Here is a 23,897-nt window from a genome sequence, read left to right on the forward strand (position 1 = left end):
CAGTGATCTCGAATTTACTTCTCTTTTTTTATTTATTTTAAAGGAACCAACCCTTGATGGCATAGAGGCTGCTACATCAACTGGTAATTTGTTTTAATATACAGCTGCACTTATTTGCATTAATGTGTTTGTGTGTATCGAGAAGCCTGGTTTAAAGCTTCCATTTGCATCCTAAAAAAACTGTTTGCATTGATCAAAAATCTGACTTTTCTCTGCATTTGTTTTATGTATGCCCTTTTAATTGCTTTATTTTTTGGCACAAAGCAATCTGCTTGCCTTAAGGATCAATGAGGAACACAATTTTGTCCTCATATTTGACAATGCACCAGTTTCAGTACAAAGGCTATTCTTTCACGTTTTACTCCTTGAACAGCAAGTACATTAGTCATTTCAGGATTTAAATAGTTTGAACTGGTGGTTTTGCGAGTGACTATTTGCAATGAATTTGTATTACCATACATTACAATGTTAGATCAAATGCCTCAGCGCAATTAATAACTTCGACATGTGCATGCAGTAGGCAAACGTACATAACATGAATATTTGCAGAAGGCAAATTGCAAATGAAGCTGATCCACATGATTCCTGCATCTGTTCTGAAATGTTCAAACACAATAATCGATCACAGTGCTTATCCGCTGATTTTTTTTTTTGTAATTTTTATTTTTTATTTTTATTATTTGAAAGATTCAGGTTTGCAGGAAATGGTGAAACATTGATTTATATGTTCACCCAGTATCCCGACCATCCAGGGTTATCCAGTGTAGTAGCTTGTTACTCACAAGGGGTTACAGTGGGAACTCCTTTGTGAGTGTGGGCCAAATCCCTGTGGGCCAAATCCACTATCCGACTCCTTTTGCTTGGAAGAATGCAGAACAGGATTGTGGCAATGTCCACCTCATGCATACATTCCCAAATTCTTTAATCATGAGTGTGCCTGCTCCAGTACAGGGTTACTGCACCCTTGTGGAGCGATATGTCATAAATGTGGGAAACCACAGTATTCGGAGTGTACCTGGGTTTGCTGTGCGTGGAAAAAGCATTCTCAACATGTGCAAATCAGTGTGGAGGAGAGGTGGGGGAATGGTGGCTGTAATTTTTGCTATGTTGGCTGTTAAAGGTCTATTTACATAGGCATCATCATACAAGCCCCATGATGACACAAGGGAACATCTTGAGGTTCTAGAGCTTTCACCACAAGCATGCAATGTATCTCTGATCCTTATGTGTGGAGTCGGATCAGGATTGAGGGGGGGGGGGGGAGGCCAGATCAACCGATATTGCATCAATCTGCACAATCCCTCTGATCCAATGTCACAATCAAAATGATGAGCTATGTGTTTGTTGTTTTCAGTTTTTGACTTCGAAGTGGTGTCTGTTCTCTTTGCCATGCCTTCCCTTCACTTGGGTCTAGTAATGTCCTATCCATTCCTCGGAGCCCTTCAGCTGTGCCTGTAACTAGTACATTTCCATTTGTGTCTCTATAGCATGCCTTGTGTCCTGGATGTGTAGTTTCCTTCTCCTGGCCTGAACCAGTAACTTCCTCCCCATGAATATACATTGATCGAGGGCCAGGGCACCTCACACTACCCCCAGCTCGACATAGGTAGATGGCCTTGTTAGGCAGAATTACATGCAGTACCCTTTGGGAACACTACACACAATTAAGACTACAGGTGTAAGCACAATCTCACCTTGGTACGAGCCTGTACTACGCAGTTATGTGGTAGCAGTGGCTGAGCAGATGTGAGCAGTACAAGATGTTACACAAAGGACTTGCAATCACAGTAGTTCAAACAAACTCTTACTCAAGGTTTCTTGGTAAAAGAATATACATTTATTTTAATTTTAGTTAGAAAACATTCCACTAGCAATAAGCAGCTCAGTATCACACTATAATACACAACAGTACACAACCAATACGTTTCTGAACATGTTAGGCTCCTCTGAAGTGGGAGCAAAATGGCACTTCAGTATCTTTCAAAAGGGGTAGAAAGACAAAGGTTATAAGAATCAAAGCACAATTACTTTGAGGCAGGGCACATAGTTTAGTTCCCTACAAGAAGCAATTTAATTCAACAGGCCTGGACCAAAGTCAATGGTTCAGTGTCTTGGATATAATAGCACAGTTCTGGTAGTAGACGGTTAAGTCTTTGCCAATGTTCTTAGAAGTAGTTTGCCAGAAAAAGAGTTACATGTCGGATTAGCAGCGAACAAGACTCCAAAGTTGGGAAAGTTTCACAAACTTTCACCGCGGCAGAAAGGATTGCCACACCGCATTTGCACAGTACCTTATGGATGAAGAAAAGCTGTAGCTGAGGCAGTTGTTGTTGGCAGTTCCTGCAGATCTCGCTGTTCCTGAGCTTCAGTCGTGGGGATAAGGAGGATGTTGGGAGGTTCCTGCACTGTCCAAGGAAGAAACCACAAGCTTGGCTAAAAGTCGGTTTTAAGGTGCGAGTGCCTTTAAGTCCACAAACTGGTATCCTTCTCACTGGCTATCTGGTTTTCAACAGCACTCGGAAGAAAATTCGACCAGTATGGAGACGGAGTCCAGGTGGCTTGCGAGTTGGTTGTTCCCATCAGCTCAAGGGAAGAAGTCGTCCTTGAAGGGGCTTCTCTGTCGTGGGAGTTTCAGGCAATTCAGACCTGCAGCAGGGCTTCACCGGGCAAACCAACGGTCCAGGAGTTGCAGCAGTCGTCTTCCTTCAGCTTGTCTTCGGTTCTTTCGTTCCAGTAGTCGACTCTGCTTTCCAAGTCCCAAAGACGGTTTTCTCCCATTCATTCCAGCCTAGCTGCCACTTACCCAGCAGGGTGGCTGTCCTTGCCGGACAGTTAGCCAGCCAATCACGCCACAGTGCATTCAGGTCTTCTAGCAGACTAAGCACATGGAGTTTCAGGCACCTCCCTCACATCCTGTCCACCCCAGACACTCGGGCGCCAGAGGAGGGTTTCAGCACTCGAGTCCGCCAAAGGCCATCGAAAAGAGGGACCAAACCTAGTTTGGCGCACAGAGACAAACACTAGAAGGACCTTTCCTAAAAGAAACGGCAAAAAAAGATGACCGGAGTCTGTTTTTACAGAGGAGTCTTGGGCGCCATATTGAAAAACATGGCTGACCCGATTTTTAGCTACCAGTGTTTGTGGTCGGGAAAAATCATGGTAGTTTGTTCTAAAACCACTGCCATCAGCCATTTCAAGAGGAAAGGGTAACATTTGACTGTTACTTGAATGTTTAGACATGGGGGTTTCTAGGCAACCCCTCCAGCACTCTGGAGATAGTTTTCTCCTGGGTCTATGAATTTAAAAAGACTAGCAAAGTCAGTTTTACTTTACAGGCTCTGGGAGACAGTAGTCAGTCCCAGAGAAGGTATTTAAACCTTGGGAAGTCTGAAAGGCATCCCTGTGCCACTGCACTGAAGGCGGTGTGTGATGCACAAGAAAAAGATGATGTCTATGGAGTTTGTCTAAAACTCCATATCCAAAGAATACAAAAGTAAAACACACATCAAAATACAAGAACGGGTGGGAAAAAAGGCTCGCACTCTTTCCAGGTAAATATGTAAGTCCTAGAAATCCAACAAAGTTGCTTGGGGTCTTTACCTAAAGGAGATTATCTGGGTGCCTAGACTTGGAATGAAAGAACGCCCGGGTATGATGTTGCTTGGATGGAAGATGTGGCGCAGAGTATGCCGACTGATGGAGAACTCGTACCCCTGTTCCCCACAGGTACCGCTAGTCGCCTTAGCTGGGGGAGACAACCAACTCAGAATGATAATTAGGACCTATTGGGAATCGGTCGGGCTGGTCACAGATGTATGGCAAGAGGGGATCATTAAAGATTTCGAAGAACTGGGAGAAGAGGCAGGTTTGCACAGAGGCCAATATGTCACGTATCTTAGGCTAGTGCAGATTATTCGTAAAACCTGGCCAGAGACTGTACTGGCGGAGGAGCCAGACGTCCTAATGGGAACAATATATAAAATATCAGAAGGAGGGCACGAGATCTCTAGACTGTACGAGATGGTGATGACCCGGGTGGGGAAGGATTTGATTCATTTGAGGCTGGACTGGGAAGCGGAGGTGGGGGCACAGATGACCGATGGGATGTGGGAACGTGCTATGGGATACCACAAGAAGGTGTCCAGAAACGCCAGATTACAGCAGATTCAGTTATACATAACGCATAGAGCCTATATGACCCCAAAGAGAATATCTAAGTTTGTAAACGCAGGAAGACAAGCATGCCCAAAATGCGATGAAGAAGATGCTATGACGCACATGTTCTGGTCTTGCCTAGTGATTGAAGCTTTTTGGGGGGAAGTGGCACGGAAACTAGCGGATAAAGAGGTCACGCTCAACATAGATATGGCCTGGGCCTGCCTGTTGGGAGGGTTTCCCAGACCACGGAATACTAAACATGTTGGGAAACTGAGGGACCTGGCATATGTGCTTGCTAAAAGAAGGATTGCTATGGGCTGGAAACCGTGCCACAAGCCACGTGTTGAGGTATGGTGGCGGGATTTGCAAAAATGGGCGGAGGCTGAAATGGTAGTGTGGCAGGAGGCATGTAGCAAGTGTGGGGAAGAAGATGTAGGTAACCTGATGGCTTGGAGAGTGTTAATAACAGGACTGTTTGGCACAATAATGGATTCTGCAGCTTTGGAAGGAAGCGATACCCGGCCACACGCAGCAAATACAGAACGAGAAACGCAAACAAGCTCGTGAGGGGGGAGGGATTTGGGGAGCAGTAATGTGCGTTAATTGATGTTCACAAGCCTATTGTAAATAATGCTGCAAGTTTGGTTTGTATTGTTTATTTGTTTTCAAAATAATAAACCTTTTAAAAAAAAAAAAAGTTGCTTGGGGTCTCAAAAGGTAAGGGACATTAGCATGTTCCTGAGAATTCTCCCTAACACTCGTCCTCCCCCCAGACTAAGGGACAGGAGGATTTAATCCACTCCTGGATGAATCTCCTTACTCCAGTCGGTCAAATATCCTGGAGAGACCATCAGCATTTTGGTGGTGACACCCAGACCTGTATTAAATGGAAAAATCAAACCCTTGCAGGCTGATTGGCCATCTCAGTAGTTTAGGGTTTTCCCCTTTCCATTGCATCAACCATCTGAAGGGTTGGTGGTCAGTCTGAATCACAAAAGTAGATCCATAAATGTATGGCCTAAACCTCTTCAGTGACCACACAATTGCAAAACATTCTCTTTCAGTGGTTGCCCACCTTGTTTCAGGTTCCTTCAGCTTCCTGCTGATGAAGCAAATGGGGTGCTCCCTACCTTGTTCATCCAGCTGACTCCGAACTGCACCTATACCTGTATTGGAATCATCTGTTTGCACAGTGAAGGTTTGGTTGTAGTCAGGAGCTCTTAAGACTGTGTAGTCAGGAGCTCTTAAGACTGGAGCTTGACAAAGGGCTTTCTTTAGTGCACTCCTCATTCCACCTGACCTTTTTGGGAAATTTGGGTGAGGAGATCACATTCAAGGGAGAAGCTATGGTCCCATAGTTCTCTATGAAGTTCCTATAGTAACCAGTGAGGCCTAGGAAGGCTGTCACTTGGGTTTGAGTAGTAGGGGTGGCCCAGTTTTGTACAGCTTTTACCTTGCTAGGCAATGGCCTGATTTCACCTCCTCCTACCTCATGTCCACGGTAGACCACTTTACTCTGACCAATTTGACACTTACTTGCCTTTATGGTCCGATGGGCCTGCTCAAGAGCCTGCAAAACATTCCTAGGTGGTCAACATGTTCTTTCCAAGACGGGCTGAATACTGCAATGTCATCCAAGTATGACATGCAGAAGTCCTCCATCCCATTCAGAACTTGATTAACCATCCTTTGGAATGTTGCAGGTGCATTCTTTAGTCCAACAGGCATTACCTTAAACTGGTAGAGGCCTGCTGGGGTGGAGAATGCAGTTTTCTCCTTGGCATGGTCTGACAGTGCTATTTGTCAATAGCCTGAAGTGAGATCAAATGTACTGAGGTACTTGGCTGAACCAAGTTTGTCCACCAGTTCATCCGTCCTTGGTAAAGGATGGGCATCGGTCTTTGTGACTGCATTAAGAGCTCTATAGTCCACACAGAATCTCAACTCCTTGGATCATGCCTTTGGCACTAGTACAACTGGACTAGACCATGGACTGGAAGATGGCTCTATTACCCCGAAATCAAGCATCTTGTTAACCTCTTCCTTTACGTGGGTTCTTACATGATCTGACATCCTGTAACCCCTGCTTTTAACAGGTAAACAGTCACCAGTGAGAATATCATGCTGGCCCCAAGGGGTCAAGCCTGGTGATAGTGAAAACAGGGAGGCAAACTGATTTAACAGAAACTTGCCCTCATCCTGTTCTAGTGTCAGATTAGAAGAGAGATTGACGTCTTCTATTTTCTCATTTAATGCTGTCCTCTCGGTAGGTCAGGTAGAGGTTCACTCTCCTCCTCTTGAGCTGAAGCTAGAAGCAAAGCTCCCACCTCTAGTCTTGAGACATAAGCTTTTAGACGGTTGGTGTGAAAGACTATGGGAGCCTCCTTAGATTGCGTAAATCCACCAGATATATATATATATTTTTTAAACATGTTTTTATTAACCGATTCACATCATCAAATCAACCAATCACATTTGTATTGCTTCCAGGTCGATACTTATATTATACAGAACACATGAACAGAAGCATATGATCAAAAGAACAAAAACAAAAAGGTTACAGCCGTTAGCCCACATGGGTTGACATGTTGATTAGTGTCCACACCAGAAGCCCCGCATCTGCAGGTGATCCAAAGTTCTTTCCCCTGCTGAGCCCCTTTTAGGTTGAAACCGTGTCCAGCGTTGACAGATGAGCCGTGAGGGGCCCCCATATGTCCCTGGGTTTACTCTGATTCCCACAGAGGGCAGCACTGTCCCTGTCCACATTGCTCATCCAGATCAAGTCGGCCAGCCACCTGGAGGCCCCGGGCAGGTTCACATTGGTCCACTTCATCAAAATACACCGCCTGGCCAGTATCATTCAAGTCGCCAGTAGCTTGCGATAATGCCTCGGCACCCCCGGCGACCACCCGAACATCCCACACATTGGTGTACACTGAACCCTGTGCCCCAGCATATCTGACACCATCTTCACCACATTCTCCCAAAAGGGTCTTAACTGTACACAATCCCAAATCATGTGCATGATTTCCGCTGGGCACCTGGCTGACCTAGACTCCTCATACTTATGCACCCGTGCCGCGGTGATGTACGCCCTCCCTGTGAAGCGTTTTGAGTTGTATCAATAGCAGCCTAGAGCTGAGAACGCCTGTGTGTGTGTGACCCCACATAACACCCTCCATTGTTCGATGATAAAGGACTCCCCGGCATCCTCCTCCCACCGCCGCTTGCACTTGGCGGACTCCCTCTGTGAGCCATCTATGATGAGCTTATATATAGAGGACAGTAGCCCCTGACAGCCGGGGGAGTTCCTGAGATAATGTAGGAGTGGCGTGGTGTCCGGCTTGGCGGGGAAATTTGGGTACCTTTCCCTAATCGCGCCTTTCATTCTAAGGTACTGGAGTCTGCCCCGAAGTCCACTCCCCACCCTGTTTGATATTCTTGCGTCGCAAACACCCCCTTGGGTTACAAATCCTCCATCCGCTCAATCCCTGCACCTTCCCAATCGCGGGCCAGAGCCGTGTCACACATCGGCAGTAAAACCTCTATGCGCCACAGTGAAATACCAGGTTCAAAGGGATGTCCCACCCCTAGCCTTTTCATCACCCTCGTCCAAGCGTGCACGGTGCAAGCCACTGGGTCAATCCCACACCTATCCGCTACTTTACCTGAGATCAATACCCCCTGTAGGGAGTATTGTCTGACTGATCTCCGCTCTATGCGCACATGAGGTGCACACGGTGCACCCGGCATCCAGTACTGAACCACATTATAGTTGCGCCGCTATGAAGTACGCTTCCATATCCGGTAGACAGACCCCTCCCTCCTCCCAGGGTTGTATTAACTCATCCCAACCTATGCGCTGGGCTTTAGGATGCCAAGCCAACTTGATCAGCTGGGTACGCACCTTGCGGAAGAAATCACCCCCCCACCCCCCCCCATGGCCACACCGGAATGTTTTGGAATATGTACAAAAGCTTGGGTACTACCACCATTCTAGCAAGAGCAACCCTACACATAAGCGAGAGCTGGAGCCTATACCACTTAACAGTCTTCGTCGGGGTCTGCACATATTGCAAGTGATTGTCTCTGAGTAATGATTGGGCCCCTCTGCTAAACTTAATCCCCAGTTACATTACAACTGACTGTTCCCACCTGAACCCTTCAGTGTTAAGTGGGCGCGTGGTAGCCCGATTGAGGAGAAACGGTGGATTTGGACCGGTTCAGCATGAGTCCGGATGCCACTCCAAAATCCGCAATCTCTTGCGTCAATGGGCCCAGGTTTATTTCCAGATTCCTAAGGTACAAAATGGCATTGTCAGCATATAGTGAAATGAGTTATCTCGCCCCCCAAATGGGTATGCCACTGCGGCTTTGGCATTTCCTAAGTCCACCAGATAGTTGACCGCTCCAAGTTTGCCCACAACTTTCAAAGGTCCTATCTATTCGTCCTGTAAGGCCCTCTGCCTTGTAGGTACCATAACTAAAACTTGCTGGTGTTGAGTAAACTCAACCATGTTGGTCTTCTGGTCATGCCAATGTTTCACCAGAGCCTGACCTGCTTTTAAGTTATCTGATGCTTCTGTCATCATGTGTGACATTCTCCTCCGGAGACCTATCACATAGTCAGGGACTCTCACTGGCTTGGGGGAAGGAACACTCTCCAACCCCTCCTTAATTAGGGCCAAGGGACGTTTAACTGGATGGCCATAGAGAAGCTCAAAGGGACTAAATCCAACTCCCTCCTGAGGGACTTCTCTATAAGCAAATAGAAGGCATGGCAGTAGAAGGTCCCACTTTCTTCTAAGGGTTTTCTCTAAAGCACCTATCATGCTCTTCATTGTATGGTTAAACCTCTCTACCAATCCATTTGTCTGTGGATGGTAGGCAGTTGAGAACTTGTGGGTCACTCCACAGTTTTTCCACATGGCCTGCATGTAGTGGGACATAAAATTGGATCCCCCTGTCAGAGATGACTTCCTTCGGAAAACCTACCCTAGTAAAAATACCAAGTAGGGCCTTAGCAACAGCCTGAGCTGTAATAGTCCTCATAGGTATTGCTTCAGGATACCTAGTAGCATGGTATACTACAACCAGGATTAACCTGTTGCCTGAAGAATTTGGAGGGTCTAATGGACCAACCGTGTTGATTCCTACCCTCTCAAAAGGGACTCCCACCACTGGGAGAGGCACCAAGGGTGCCACATTCTTGGCTGGCTCCCCTCTTACCAGAGGTCTGACAAGTGTGACAGCTCCTACATAATGTATCTACTTCAGACCCCAACTTAGGCCAGTAGAAATACAGAGAAAGCCTCTCCTTAGTCTTCTTGAAACTCAAGTGACCAGCTAGAGGAATCTCATGGGCTTACTGTAGGAACTGTTGTCTGCTCTCTAGAGGCACTACAAGTCTTCTGTAGTCCCCTGGGGTAGACTCAGTCGGTTCACTGTAGAAGAGGCCATCTTCCCAGTATAACCTATGCTTCCCTGGCTCTTGCACGTCCAGCTGGGAAGCTGCCTGTTGGCAAAGACCTTCAAGAGTAGGACACTCTTTGACCTCTCCTGAAGTCTGCCCTAAAGGGTCCACCTTCTGCCAGTAAAGATTGCAGCTCAGGATGGTCTGCAGGATCCAGATCTCCAACAAGAGCAAGGTCATTTTCCAGCTCTGATTCCTCAGCAGCTGATTCAACCACACTAGGTTGTTCCTCACCCTCACCCTCACCCTCGGCCTCAGTTGGTAGAGGAGTCACAGGTATGACTTTGGACAGTCCTCTCTGGGATGCCCTCCTAGGTAGAACAGGAGTGCTAGCTGGCTTCTTCTTTGAGGTTTTAGGTTTCCCCCTTTCCTCCTTTTTCTTAGAAATGGCAGTCAGTAAGTCCTGCGGACTGGGGGGCTTATAGGGTCCTTTGTACTTTCCCCTTGAGAGCCTCTTAAGGTACTCTCTCTGGCCTTCCTTGACTGCTTCTGTTTCCTTTTGCTGGGAGGCCTGGGGGTGCTTGATACAACTACAAGAGTTTAAGTAATTCCCCAACAGGACTCTCCCAGGTACTTCACTCTGCACACTTACAGGTATCTTGAAAGTCGTGTCACTGCACTGGATGAGAGCTGTTAACTGTGGAAACATATGGACAGGGCCTCCAGCAAGCTTAGTGAGCTATTTGTGCGCCTTAGCAACATCCTCTACCTTGGAAAAAGATTCATCCACTACAGTAATGCTGGCCCCAGTGTCTCTGATGGCAGGGGTCTCCTGACCATTCACAAGAGCACTGTCTTTGTAATACTCTTTAGTATTGTCTGGGATGGAATTGTAGGTATCTAAGTTCTGTTTTTCCCACAGACCCAGGGACACTAAACAAACACTGGCTGACACTTTAATGGGTTCCTCAGCCAGTAGGTAAAAGTTTCCACTTGCCATTTGTACTTCTTCCTCTGGGGAGAAGGCTAAGGAGACAGTGTGGATCCCTGAAGGTTTACCCTTACATCTAGGATCCCTTTTCACATGGTCAGTTGACCAACAAGCATAACATTTACCAAATGTCTTTATGAATGGGGGTTTGGTCTGACCTCCCTCTGGTTTAGCACCAGAGGTTTCACTAGCCTGATTCGGTTTCCCAGGGGGCTTACCCTTCTTATGTTTGTGGCCCTCATTTGGATTGGAGGTATTGGAATTCTTTCTTTCTTGTGCTGCTTTCCCTCATCCTTCTTCGGAGTTGCCCCAGAACCCTTGAGTAGCCCTGTTGGCAACCCACAAGTCAGCAGCCCTTGCTAACTTCTTTGGATCAATTTCCTTAGAGTCAGCCAAGTGCTGTCTCCGTTCAGGAGACCAGGCATCATAGATATCTCCAACATAAACAGATTTCTCATACCTTTATAAGTGTCAACTCTGTAACGATTAACCCAACCATCTAAGTTTTTCAAACATTCACACACCAAGGTAGCCCAAGGGATACTGTCATGCTTTTTGAGGGTTCTAAACCTCTTCAGATACTGGGAAGGAGTTTTCCCAAACCTAGCTATCAAAGCTAGTTTCACACTTTTCATACTCCAACCTGTCTATTGTGCCCATTTCCATTACAACATCAGATGCAACTCTGGGTAGCCTAGACAAAAGCCAAGTAATTAGCTGATTCCCTGTAATTTCCTGAATCCAATGGCTATATTCAAAAGTTGCCAACCAATCCAAAATATCAAGCTTAACCTCATACATACTTATTGCATCTTTGGGCATGCGAGGCCTCTTAGTGTTAATGTTAATGTTAAAGGTCATTTGTACCGCGCACTATCACCACCGGAGTGGTCCCCTGGCGCTCTGGCGGCTCTGAAAGAGGGGGGGAGGGTGGGTTAGTGGGTGGAGGCTGGAAAAGTGCAAGATTGCAGTGATGTGCTGTTGGCAGCCTCAGCCCGGTGGTTCCGTCGGCTGGGCCTGGGGTGTATGCGGCCGGTAGTCGTCGTGTGCTGATGTGCGAGTCTGTGTGTTTTTGTTTTTTTGTTGCAGTGTAGTGAAGTTCGTGCGGTTTGCTGCGCTAGAGGTTTGTGGTTGTGTTTGGTTTGGAGTTTGAGAGGTGTATGTATGTTTGAGAGGTGTATGCGAGGCCTCTTAGGACTGGAAGACATAGAAGACTCTGGCAGAGAACCATTCTCAAGAGATAATTTCTTCATTTCAAGAGCATGTTGTAATTCCATGTCCCTTAATTTAAGTTTTTGATGTTTACTTTCAGTTGGGCTTGGATCCTTTTGAATTCTAACTCGAATCTCATCTTCTCAAGAGAGACACACTCTGGACTCTGTATTGAACCTGGTAGGGCCCCTGTGGCAACAGGATAATGTCTAAGAGCAGGTAGAGGTACAGTAGGGCCTACATCTTGAGACTCTTCTGCCTCTTCTAACTCATCAATAACATTTGCTGTAGGGGTAGGTATAGCAGACCTACTTCTTAGACTTTGAAACTCCAACAACTTTTCTATCAATTCATTCTTTTTGCCTTTAACAGTGAGGTTCCTAGTTTACACGTTTCTCTCAGTTGATCAACTGTTAAAATGTCTGAGGTCTCCTGTCTGTAGCTATCCATATCAGGCATTATAAAACAATTGCTTTTCTAGTGGTGCTTAGCCTTGTGAGGGTTATTTGAACAAAGGTAAGAGCAGCACTGTGTGTAATAACTATACTTTATCCTCACCACTTGCCACCAGTGTTGGGCAGAATTACACGCAGTACCCTTTGGGAACACTACACACAATTAAGACTACAGGTGTAAGCGCAATCTCACCTTTGGCACAAGCCTGTACTACACAGTTATGTGGTAGCAGTGGCTGAGCAGCCAGACTTATTCCAAGAGGGATGTCAGCAGTACAAGATGTTACCCAAAGGACTTGCAATCATAGTAGTTCAAACAAACACTTACTCAAGGTTTCTTGGTGAAAGAATATACATTTATTTACACATTTAGTTAGAAAACATTCCACTAGCAAGAAGCAGCTCAATATCACACTATAATACACTACAGTACACAACCAATAAGTTTATGAACAAGTTAGGCTCCCCTGAAGTGGGAGCAAATGGCACTTCAGTAACTTTCAAAAGGGGTAGAAAGACAAAGGTTATAAGAATCACAAAACACAATTACCTTCAGAGGCAGGGCAAATAGTTTCAGTTCACTACAAGAGGCAAATCAATTCAATAGGCCTGGGCCAAAGTCAATGGTTCAGTGTCTTAGATAGGATAGCACAGTTCTGGTAGTAAACGGTTAAGTCTTTGTCAATGTTCTTAGAAGAAGTTTGCCAGAAAAAGTTATGTCGGATTAGGAGCGAACAAGACTCCAAAGTTGGGAAAGTTTCACAAACTTTCACCGCGGCAGAAAGGATTTCCACACCGCGTTTGCACAGTACCTTATGGATGAAGAAAAGCTGTAGCTGAGGCAGTTGTTCCTGGCAGTTCCTTAGATCTCGCTGTTCCTGAGCTTCACTCGTGGGGACAAGGAGGACGGTGTGAGGTTCCTGCACTGCCCAGGGAAGAATCCACAGGCTTGGCTAAACGCCGGTTTTAAGGTGCGAGTACCTTAAAGTTCACAAACTGGTATCCTTCTCACTGGCTATCCGGTTTTCAACAGCACTTTGAAGAAAATTCGACCAGTATGGAGACAGTGTCCAGGTGGCTTGTGAGTTGGCTGTTCCCACCAGCTCAAGCGAAGAAGTCGTCCTTGAAGGGGCTTCTCTATCGAGGGAGTTTCAGGCAATTCGGACCTGCAGCAGGGCTTCACCGGGTAAACCAACGGTCCAGGAGTTGCAGCAATCGTCTTCCTTCAGCTTGTCTTCGGTTCTTTCATTCCAGTGGTCGACTCTGCCTTTCAAGTCCCAGAGACCTGCTTTTAGACCGTTTTCTCCCATTCATACCAGCCGAGCTGTCACTCACCCAGCAGGGTTGCTGTCCTTGCCGGAGTGTCAGCCAGCCAATCACGCCAGAGTGCATTCAGGTCTCCTAGGAGACTAAGCACAGGGAGTTTCGGGCACCTCCCTCACATCCTGTCCACCCCAGACACTCAGGCGCCAGAGGAGGGCTTCAGCACTGAAGCCCGCCAAAGGCCATCGAACAAAAGGACCAAACCTGGTTTGGCGTGCAGAGACAAACACTAGAAGGACCTTTACTAAAAAACGGCAAAAAAGTTGATCGGAGTCTGTTTTTACAGAGGGGTCTTGGGCACCATATTGAAAAACATGGCTGACCCGATTTTTAGCTACCGGTGTTCACGGACGTAAAAAACATGATAGTTTGTTCTAGAAGCACTGCCGCCAGCCATTTCAAGAGGAAAGGGTAACATCTGACTGTTACTTGAGTGTTTAGACATAGGGGATGCTAGGTAACCCCTCCAGCACTCTATAGGAAGATAGTTTGTGCTGGCTCTATGAATTTAAAAAGACTAGCAAAGGCAATTTAACTTTACATGCACTGGTAGACATTAGTCAATCCCAGTGAAGGTATTTAAACCTTGGGAAGTCTGAAAGACATCCCTGTCCACTGCAATGAAGGTGCTGTGTGACACACAAGAAAAAGATGATGCCTATGGAGTTTGTCTAAAACTCCATATCCAAACAATACAAAAGTAAAACGCACATCAAAATACATGAAAAAAGTGGGGGAAAAGGCTCACACTCTTTCCAGGTAAAAATGAAAGTCCTAGAAATCCAGCAAAGTTGCTGGGGGTCTCAAAAGGTAAGGGAAATTAGCACATTCCTGAGAATTCTCCTTAACAGGCCTCAGGCCAGGACAACGTTGTCATAGGACCTCTGTGACCCCTGAGTCACTATCATGACACAGGCACAATGACTGGTTAGATACACACACCCCCAAGACTGGTACCCCAATGTACTGTAACTTCAAATGCTGTAGGTCCACAGCCCATAGACACTCCTAAGCAGTGCATATGTGCTGTACCTTTGTCTGTGGCCCTGGATCTTCCTGCTTGTGCTATTGGGTGGCAGTCCTTATGATACATTATTTTCTCGTCTTGATGATTTCTCACTGGTCTTTTAAAATGCCTTGGCTTTGTTCCCATGTTGTAGACTTCAGGCTATCCTTTCCTGGCTTCCCTTTTGGATTTTCCTTTGGCAACTGTTGAAATAAAATTATTTCTTCTCCATTACCAGTTTGCTTGGGACCCTTTTACATTTTTCGGCATACCATAGGGTTGCTCAGACTCCATTTGTTGTTTTCCTTTGCCTGAATTTCATCAAGTCCTCACCTCATTCGCTGTGCTTCAACCTTCAAAAACTGCACCTTGGTTTTGGGATTTGCCATTTTTTATCTTCCTGCTAATTCATCTTTCATCTTTATTTTTTAGTTTGGACACCCAGTCAAAAGCATGGAGAACCCCCCCTTACCCCCCCCGTGTGCCTTCTATAATACGACTGCACCGTGACTCTCTCCTGAAACAAGGTCTTAAGGAAACAAGTTGCTGAAACTGCAACACGTCTTTTACTATAATGTCCCTTCTGCCCAAGGGACTATGGAGGTGAGCCCACTGTGTTTAACACGGTTTATAGTCATAAAATGGAATACAATAATGTTGAGTCATAAAATCGAAAAAATAATGTCGAAAAAGTTGATCCTTTTTTATTACGTTTTTTATTCGAAATGGGGGTTCCACCCCAACCCCCCCCTTTTTTTTTACCTTTTTTTTGCGGAACCTAAACAAAATATATAAATACAAAAATTAAAAATTCGACTTTTTTTTCTCGAGTCGGCTCAAGTGGGTTCACACTGGAGGGTGACCTCCCCCTTGTGGGACAAGGAAGTCCCAAGAAGAGTTTTTAATTCTCCCCCCATGCCTCATGTACCGAATAATTATTAGTTATATGGCAGTTGAGCATGTGCAGGGACCTTTAAAGGTTGGGGGCGGGGAGAGAGGGGGTAGAGGGAGATCAAGGAAGGAGGAACAGCGTGTTGGCATCCAACAGAGCAGATTGCGTCATCGGGATTCCAGGTCATCATTCTTTTTGCTGATGGATAGCACTTGTTTTGACAGCGAGGTGACATCTGCTCTAGGGGCCATGACCTAGTCTTCAGCCATTCCCATTCTCGTCTCCACTTCCATGATGCGGGCATCGGTTTTCTCCATCTGGGTATTTATTGAACTAATTGTACCACTCATATCATCTTACTTAGTGCGTACGGCAGTAAATCCCTCTTGCATGTACTCCATCATGCGGTGAAGTTCACCAGGCTCCAACACCCCACCCACTGTGCCGTCCGCACCATCCAGTCTTGGGTGCAGCTTTAGCAAACATATTTATTGAACTTTGCTTTTTCCTGGCTTCTTTAGTTATTCATCTTGCAGCACAACTGATGCCCCAAAGCTATCACTGCAATTTGCAGTAGAGCGGGCACATCATAAACTCGCCCCCAAGCCCGGGGCTCCTCCTTGCCCGATAATAGCCTGTGTACTATTGCGACAGAGACACGCTGCTACGAGCCGCAAGAGCCAAGGGTGAGCTACTACTAGGCTCCTACAGAATCCACTTCTACCCTGATTTTACGATCACAGTGCAACAAGAGCGCAAAACTTTCATCGCTATGAAGAAGAGGCTTAGTAATCTTAATGTGAAATACGCCATGTTATATCCGTCCAAATTGAGAATTGAACATGGTAACAAGGTATACTTCTTCACTATACCCGAGGAAGCCATGAAGTTCTTAGATGCCCACTTTCCTGGGTAAACCCAGACAGTATTGTTCCGATCCCTAGGAGCCCTTGTCAACTGATCCCTGTTGGGGCATTGACAGTGAACGACCTGTACCCGTGTACTAACACTGCATTTCCCCCGATGAGACCGTTGCTATTTTCTAAATTAGATTTTGTACATTTGGGAAGTATGCACTCGTAACCTATTTCGAAGATGTAAATGCTAAGGCTGTGTTGATGCCGGGCTGTAGTTGGCGGACAGCCCCCCATGCAAAGTTGCAAGCGTTGTTGGGTTTGGGATGTTCATTCCTCTGATTGGGAGAGAGGGGTGGGGGTTGGGAGTTATGGGATGGTTCTACAAAATGTGTTTGACATGTACGTTTTTGTTGATAAGATGCAGCGTTACTTGGTACTGGCTCCATTGCACTACCCAATATTTGCCCCATGGGGGCTTAGGATCTAAGTGGTGTTGGCACAATGGGAGTTGAACCACTGCAATATATGAGCTGGAACATGCAAGGACTGGGCAATCAGACAAAAATTGCAGCGACTCCAGCTTTATATGGAGTGAAAAATCTGCGCATCCTGTTCCTGCAGGGGACGCATGCATTGGCTGTAGGCTGTGAGAAATTTGCTAAGAGCTGGGGCACACAACAATATTTTACTTCATACTCAACTCAATGGTGGGGGGGGTTCATGACCCTTATCCACAAGTCCATACACTATGTCCATAAAAAGGCACACTTGGACCCGCCGGGACTACGGGGCATGCTGATGGCTCAGGAAATAGTTTTACTGAAAGTATAAGGGCCAAAAATTGATGACCCTGAATTTTACTGAGAAGTAATGGAGCTATTGGCGTTATACCCCGTAGTGGCTCTATTGTGGGGAGATGACTTCAATACAATAATGGATATAGACCTTGATGGGCCAGGATGTGAATCCCGGCAATTGACCAGATCTGCCCATGTGTTGCGAGAGGGCCTAACTGAACTAGGGGTGGTAGATGCATGGAGGATGCTTAATCCGACATCACAAAAGTATTCCTATTACTCCAGGGTGCATGATTCCCATTCCTGGATAGACCTGTGGGGGTTGTCTAATGCTCTCATAATTCAGATCAACAATATATTGATATATTGCCCGGAACCTTCTCAGACCATTCCCTGATTACACTGACACTGGGGGATACACTGGGAGTGAAAAGGGTGTGGAGATTTAAACCGCAGGCGCTGCTGGACCCTGTGTTTGAGGCTGAAATGGGGAGGTGTGTTGATGAATACTTTGAGATACATACAGGCTGTATTGACAAACATGCAACTTTGTGGGAAGCATGCAAGGTTTATGTGTGTGGCATAGCCCTAGCTACCGAATCAGGGCTACTCTGGACGATATAGCAGGACATTCACACTAACAAAACTAATTTGCACTGGCTATAACTGAAATATGCATCCGAACCCAGCGTCGCCGCTCTGGGGGACATGAGGATTGAACTATATAGATTTCGGGCATATGTAGATAGGGAATTGAAATTCCTCGACAACCCGGGCTTGGCGACAAATTATGGTGAGGGTGAATGCCCTGGCAGGCTGCTGGCCAGGATAGTGTGGAAGGCAATAGGCAACCACCTTATCCCATTTGTGCAGGACACGTCAGGGACGTTGGTCGACACTACACCAGAGGTGAACCAGGTATTCCACTCCTTTTATGCTACGCTGTATGCCAATTCAGATATGGTAACCCTTCCCGACATGGATGCATACTTAGACAACCCACCACTATCCGTATTGTCTGATGAGGCCAGGGAAATCCTTGATTGCCCCATGTTCTCAGAGGAGGTATCCTCTGCTATTGAGGCCCTCCGATCCAGAAAGTCCCCAGACCCGATGGCCTCACAATGGAGTTTAAGCATTTCAAATCCTGCCTTGTCCCTCGATTGGCTGCCCTATGGGAAGAATCCTGTGCTTCGGGAATACTATCCTCCTCCCCCCCACACTACGCAAAGCCGTGATTACAGTCTTGCTTAAACTCAATAAGCCGGCTGAGCAGCGTGGCTCCTACCGCCCATTTCCCTCATAAACTCTGAAGTTTAAAGGTTAGCTCCTAACATGGGACACATTATTAACCCAGACCAGTCTGGCTTCGTTCCCGGCCGGTCCACGGCACCTAATCTGAGGTACCTTTTCAATCTCATGACTCAGATAGACCCAGACACGCAGGCAGTTGGAAGCAGCTCTTGATGTTCTGAAGGCCTTTGATTCGGTGTGCTGGCAGTTTGTGGGCAATACTGGTTGAATGTTACTTTGGGCTCTGGTTCATTTCATAGGTTCGATTACTTTATACAGCGCCCATGGGGGCTTACCATTATGAATTTTCTTCCTGTCATTTCCTAAAATAAGCAAAATAGCTTTGTGGCAATGGGCGATAAATGGTTACTCAACTCTAAGCAATGTTTACAACATGGAGTCCTTCATCACGTTTCAGGATCTACCATGGCCCTCGCGGAGACAGTTCTCGCATTGGCTACAATATTCCGGGCACCTCTGTGCTGCCTAAAAAGCGTGGTCAGAGTTTCTTGTGCTATCGCCTGATGAACCGCTGTTGGGTATCATCATGGGAGGGAACCTCTGCAAGGGGGTGGAGTGGCCAGATTGTACGACCTGCTGCAGAGCCGTGGTAACAAACCCCTGGTGAGGCTTTGCCAGGCTTGGGCCAGGGATCTAGATGCAGACATTACTGATGGGATCTGGGAGGCCATGCGCCTGCAAACCTGTGCTGTGTCCCTTAACTCCAGATTTCGCCTAATACAGTTTAAAGTACTATACAGGTTCCATTACACCCCGGCTACACCTCTTTTCATGCACTCATTCTGCTCTGTGCCCTAGATGTCACTCGGATGGAGCGGGATATGCTTTCGCATGCTTTGGGATTTTCCGAAACTGGGGGAGTTCAAAGTCCGAAAGTCAAAGGTACGATATCAGGTAAAAATCATGTAAAAGGGTCATTTGTTCGAAACAAAAGGATCGAAGATTAAAAAACATTGAATGAAAATTCAATCGAGAAAGGGTTAAAAGACTAGATCTAACCGAAGAGTAAAGAACCTTGTGTAGAAAGCATATGCACAGGTATGCACAGGTGACGGTTGGAAACAAACTGTCAGTGCGTGAGGGAAGTGTTACATCTTCCACGTCCACGTCCTCTACCTTACGAACTCCTATGTTTCCCACAGACTCAAGTTTCCACACACCCACATTACGTAGCCCCCGAGGCTTACCTCTGGGCGCGCAGACAAGGCGACACCAGTGCACTCGTCATGTCAGGGGGGTCCATGGCAGACTTGGTGTCTATCGCCCTTCTCTCCGTTGGCAATGTAATTGGAGGTTCCCATTTGGCCGCAATCACCGTTGCCCATGTGGACCTGATCGTCACGTGAGGAGACCAAACGCAATCGGTATCACGTGACGACCCCCACGCATCAACGTTTCTTGTTGAGCATCACGTGATTTTCCCCAATGGTTTAAATGCATTCAGAAACACCGAAACGGTGCTTCACAGCTGGTCTTTCTCTTGGACATTGCTACGCTTCGAATCTACCAGGAAACATTTGGTCTCTCGACAACGGTTTGCTTAACGGATTGCTTTCTCTACGCCCTGAACTTGCCTTGAACTCTATCGGAACTCTTGGTTACTCGACAACGGTCTGCTTAACGGATTGCTTTCTCTACGCCCTGAACTTGCTTTGAACACTATCGGAACTTTTGGTTACTCGACAAAGGTCTGCCTAACGGAGTGTTTTCTCTTAACCCTGAACTTGCCTTGATTAGCTCTGGAACTCTTGGTTTACTCGACCACGGCCTGATTAACAGATTTTCTCCACGAACCACGATTCTTTGGAACCTGGGCCTATGGCCTTTCACTAGGCGTTCGCCTGATCAAGCACTTCAAGTCCCAGTGCTTACCGTCATCAACCAGAGGTTATGGAAACCTATCCTAACCTGAGCTCAGGTCCAATCACTCTCCTTCCTTTCCGGGTGGACCCACAGTACACATACAGTGCACATAGGTAAGAACATTTAGTTTCTATTCCTACATACCCTGTGATTTGCATTTCGCCCTGTACTAATCCCTCCTTGCCTTACAGCGCTCAAAGGGTCCTTCCGGCAGTTCCTGACTCCAGCCTCGACGAACTACCACACCTGTGGCTCCAAGGATTGCACAGGCAGTGTTCATATATTGCCTGTGTGGTACTCGGGGACGGAGGTATTCATATCTGCACGACCGGCAACTTTGTAACAGGAAGGTGACAAGGAGACACAAAAGAAAGAGACGATAACGTATTTCCTACAGTAGAGAATCGACACGTAAAGAAACCAGAAGTGTACGGAATATAAAAAATGACAGTGTACGGGAAGAGCAATAACTGAAAATGAAAATATAAGAGGTACAGGGGAGCATAATCATATGTCCGACACTACAACTATATTAATTAAATGTGGAGGAAAATAAAAATGAAGCGAACAGCTCGCTAGTAAACAAAGCATATGAAAAAATGCCACTACATGTTGGCGCAAAAATGCCAAACACTAAGCTGATGAAAAGAAATGTAAATAGACAGAAACAGCAAAAGGAAAACCTGCCGATGACACCACAAACATATTTTGGAGGTGGTGATTTCCATTTTTGGGCCCAGCAGCATCTAGCCGCGACTAGAATGACTTGCAACATATGTTCGTGTTTCACCTTTGGACCCCCCTCAACCTCGATACCAAACACTAGCCAGGGGGACAGGGTTCTCACCATTCCATCTACCCCTTTTATCCATGATAAGACCTCACTCCAGTAAGTTTGTACCACCTGACACTTCCACCACATATGAACATAGTCCCCTTTTTCAACGTGGCATTTCCAGCAGTGGGGGTCGTAGCCTTTTCTCATTCTGGCTATCCTCTGTGGAGGGTAGTGCTATCTATGTATCAGCTTCAGGGCCTGGTGGCGGTATTGGGGCGCGGTTGTGGAACGGTTAGCCTGCCTACAGATCTTGGTCCATCTTTTTTCAGTTATGGGGGTGCCTAGGTCCTTTTCCCATTGTACTTGGGAGGATGGGGGGTCCCGTGGGGCAGAGGACAGCCAGAAGCCATAGAGCTGTGATATCGCCCCCTTGGTCCCTTTGTGTTATGAGGAATTTCTCAAAATCTGTTAAGTCTCTCCTAAGCGTGTCTCCCCATCTACTCTCAGTAAGGGCACCCTTGAGTTGTAGGTAACGAAAGGGGGTGAGGTTAGGGAGGCCCAGGGTGTCCTTCAGGTCCCTAAGAGATATTAACACCCCATCCGCCCAGAGCTGTCCGGCTCTACAAAGACCCGCCTCGTATCATTGCTGAAAGGCTAGTGGTTCGTTGATCCCTTCCCAAAGTGGGGGAGCCCAGATGCAGCTTAGGGGGTGAGGGACATGTTGTGAGCCATCTGAGGTAGCCCCCCTCCTTCCATATGGACCACAGCACCCCCAAGACTGGATGTTTCAAAGCCCTTCTCGGGATAGATGCCTTAGGGACCCATAGCCACTCGTCCAGTGTGACCGGCGAGAAGAGTGTGTTGTCCAATGTTACCCATTGTTTCTTTGGGCCAGTCATCAAATGGTCAACAAGGATTCGCAATCGTCACGCCTTATAATAAGTGTCTAGATCTGGGAAATTAACTCCACCCTCATCTTTGGGTCTTATAAGAGTGTCATAAGCGATCCTATGGGATTTTCCGGCCCATAGGTAGCGGAGAAGGGCCCGCTTGACCTCTAGGAGGAATGGTTTTGTTATCTGGGTCGGCAACATTTGAAATGGGTATAAAAATGTAGGGAGGATTACCATTTTAATGGAATTAAGGCGAGCCGTCCATGAGAGGCCAGATTTCGACCAGCGTTCTAGGTCATGTTGAAGATCCTCTATGTCTGATGCTATTCGGATTCCCAGGTGACAGAGTCCCTCGGTTTGTTTACAGAATGGGAGTTTATCAATGTATTGTCTCTCCACACCACTGAGCTGGCCTACTGGGAAAGCAACTGATTTATCTACATTTACCTTATAGCCCGCCAAGAACCCATATCGTTCCAGACTATTCAACACCTCCGGGACTGATTGGGATGGTTTAGAGAGGTACAGGAGGACATCGTTAGCGAACAGGGTTATTTTGTAGTCAATTTCCCCTATTTTAATACCCTGGATCTGGTTGTTACTCCTGATCGCTATAGCCCAGGGCTCCATCACCAGAGCGTATATGAGGGGAGACAATGGGCACCCCTGTCTTGTGCCTCTCTCCAAAGGGAAGGGTTCCGACTCTCCCCCATTCACCACCACTATAGCGGAAGGGCGGGAGTAAAGGGCCGTCATCCATCCCCGCCACTTGGGTCCCATCCCCAACGACGACAGAACCTCCTCCATGAAGGCCCAGCTCACCCTGTCGAATGCCTTCTCCGCGTCTAGAGACAGGAGGTGGGCACCCTCAGATTTCACTTCTTTTGAGCTCAATACGTGTAAGGTTTTGCGCATGCTATCTGCTCCCTGTCTGTTCACTACAAAGCCTACCTGATAGGGGTGGATCAGTCAGGGGAGACACTTTTCAAGGCGTGTCGCCTGGATCCTGGTGAAGATCTTAGCATCTGTATTCCGGAGCGAGATGGGCCTATATGAGCCATACTCCACTGGGTCCCTGCTGGGCTTAGGAATTACTGTGATTATGGCCTGTAGGAATGTCGGCGGAATGGTTTCTAAGGTTTTAATTTGGTTAAACAGTTTGGTTAATGGTTGGGTTAGCTCTGATTGGAATTGTTTATAGAAGTCAGCTGTGTATCCGTCTCCCCCCGGGGTCTTGCCTACTTTAAATCTTTTGATGGCACCCTCCACCTCCTCCTCTGTTATTTCCTTATCCAGCGTCTCCCTCTCTAGATCAGTGAGCTTGGGTAGGGGGTGGTCCTCGAGATATCTTCGAATTTCATCTAGTGATTCACCCTTTTGTTTAGTATAGAGGGCCCTATAGAAGGCCGCAAATGATTCGGCTATGTGTTCTGTTTTTATCTGGGTGTTGCCTGCCCCGTCTTTGACCCTCTCTATTCGTCTACCTGCCCCGTTTCCCCTCAACCTGTGTGCCAAGAGAGTTCCAACCTTGTCCCCCTTCTCATAGTATCTCTGCTTTGTGTATCTCATCTTTTTAACCACCTCTCCAATCAAGATTGTATGTAGGGCTTGTCTCTTCTCTCTCATTTCACTCAGGAGGTTTTCGCGGTCCACATTTCCTTTGGTGAGCTATGACCTCATAGCCCGCAGGTCTTCCCGGAGTTTGGATTATATCAGAGCCCTCTCTCGCTTCTTGCTCGGGCCCTCCGCAATGAGGAGACCCCTAAAGGTGGCCTTCGCTGCCTCCCAGACTGTGACCATTGGGATTTCCCCTGTGTCATTTGATAGAAACAAGGCTTCTATTTCTTTCCTTAGGAATTCCCTAAACACCTGGTCCCTCATGAGGGTGTAGTTACAGCACCACCTGTATGATTTCACGGTGGCTTGCAATCGCCACTCCATAACG

At 46.8% G+C, this 23,897-nt stretch overlaps 1 protein-coding gene across 4 annotated transcripts in view; it reads left to right on the plus strand.

The window, feature by feature from the left end:
- EEA1 (early endosome antigen 1) overlaps positions 1–23,897 on the plus strand; it is a 1,786,886-nt gene that overhangs the window by 239,288 nt on the left and 1,523,701 nt on the right. For all 4 annotated transcript variants that reach the window (XM_069629072.1, XM_069629073.1, XM_069629075.1 and 1 more), the window contains one exon: positions 44–83. In XM_069629072.1, coding sequence (XP_069485173.1) covers positions 44–83 — 40 coding nt within the window. The remainder of the gene's footprint in view (positions 1–43; positions 84–23,897) is intronic.

The sequence above is a fragment of the Ambystoma mexicanum genome, chromosome 12 (genome assembly GCF_040938575.1).
Source record: "Ambystoma mexicanum isolate Mex_15411 chromosome 12, UKY_AmexF1_1, whole genome shotgun sequence".
NCBI classification, from domain to species: Eukaryota; Metazoa; Chordata; class Amphibia; order Caudata; family Ambystomatidae; genus Ambystoma; species Ambystoma mexicanum.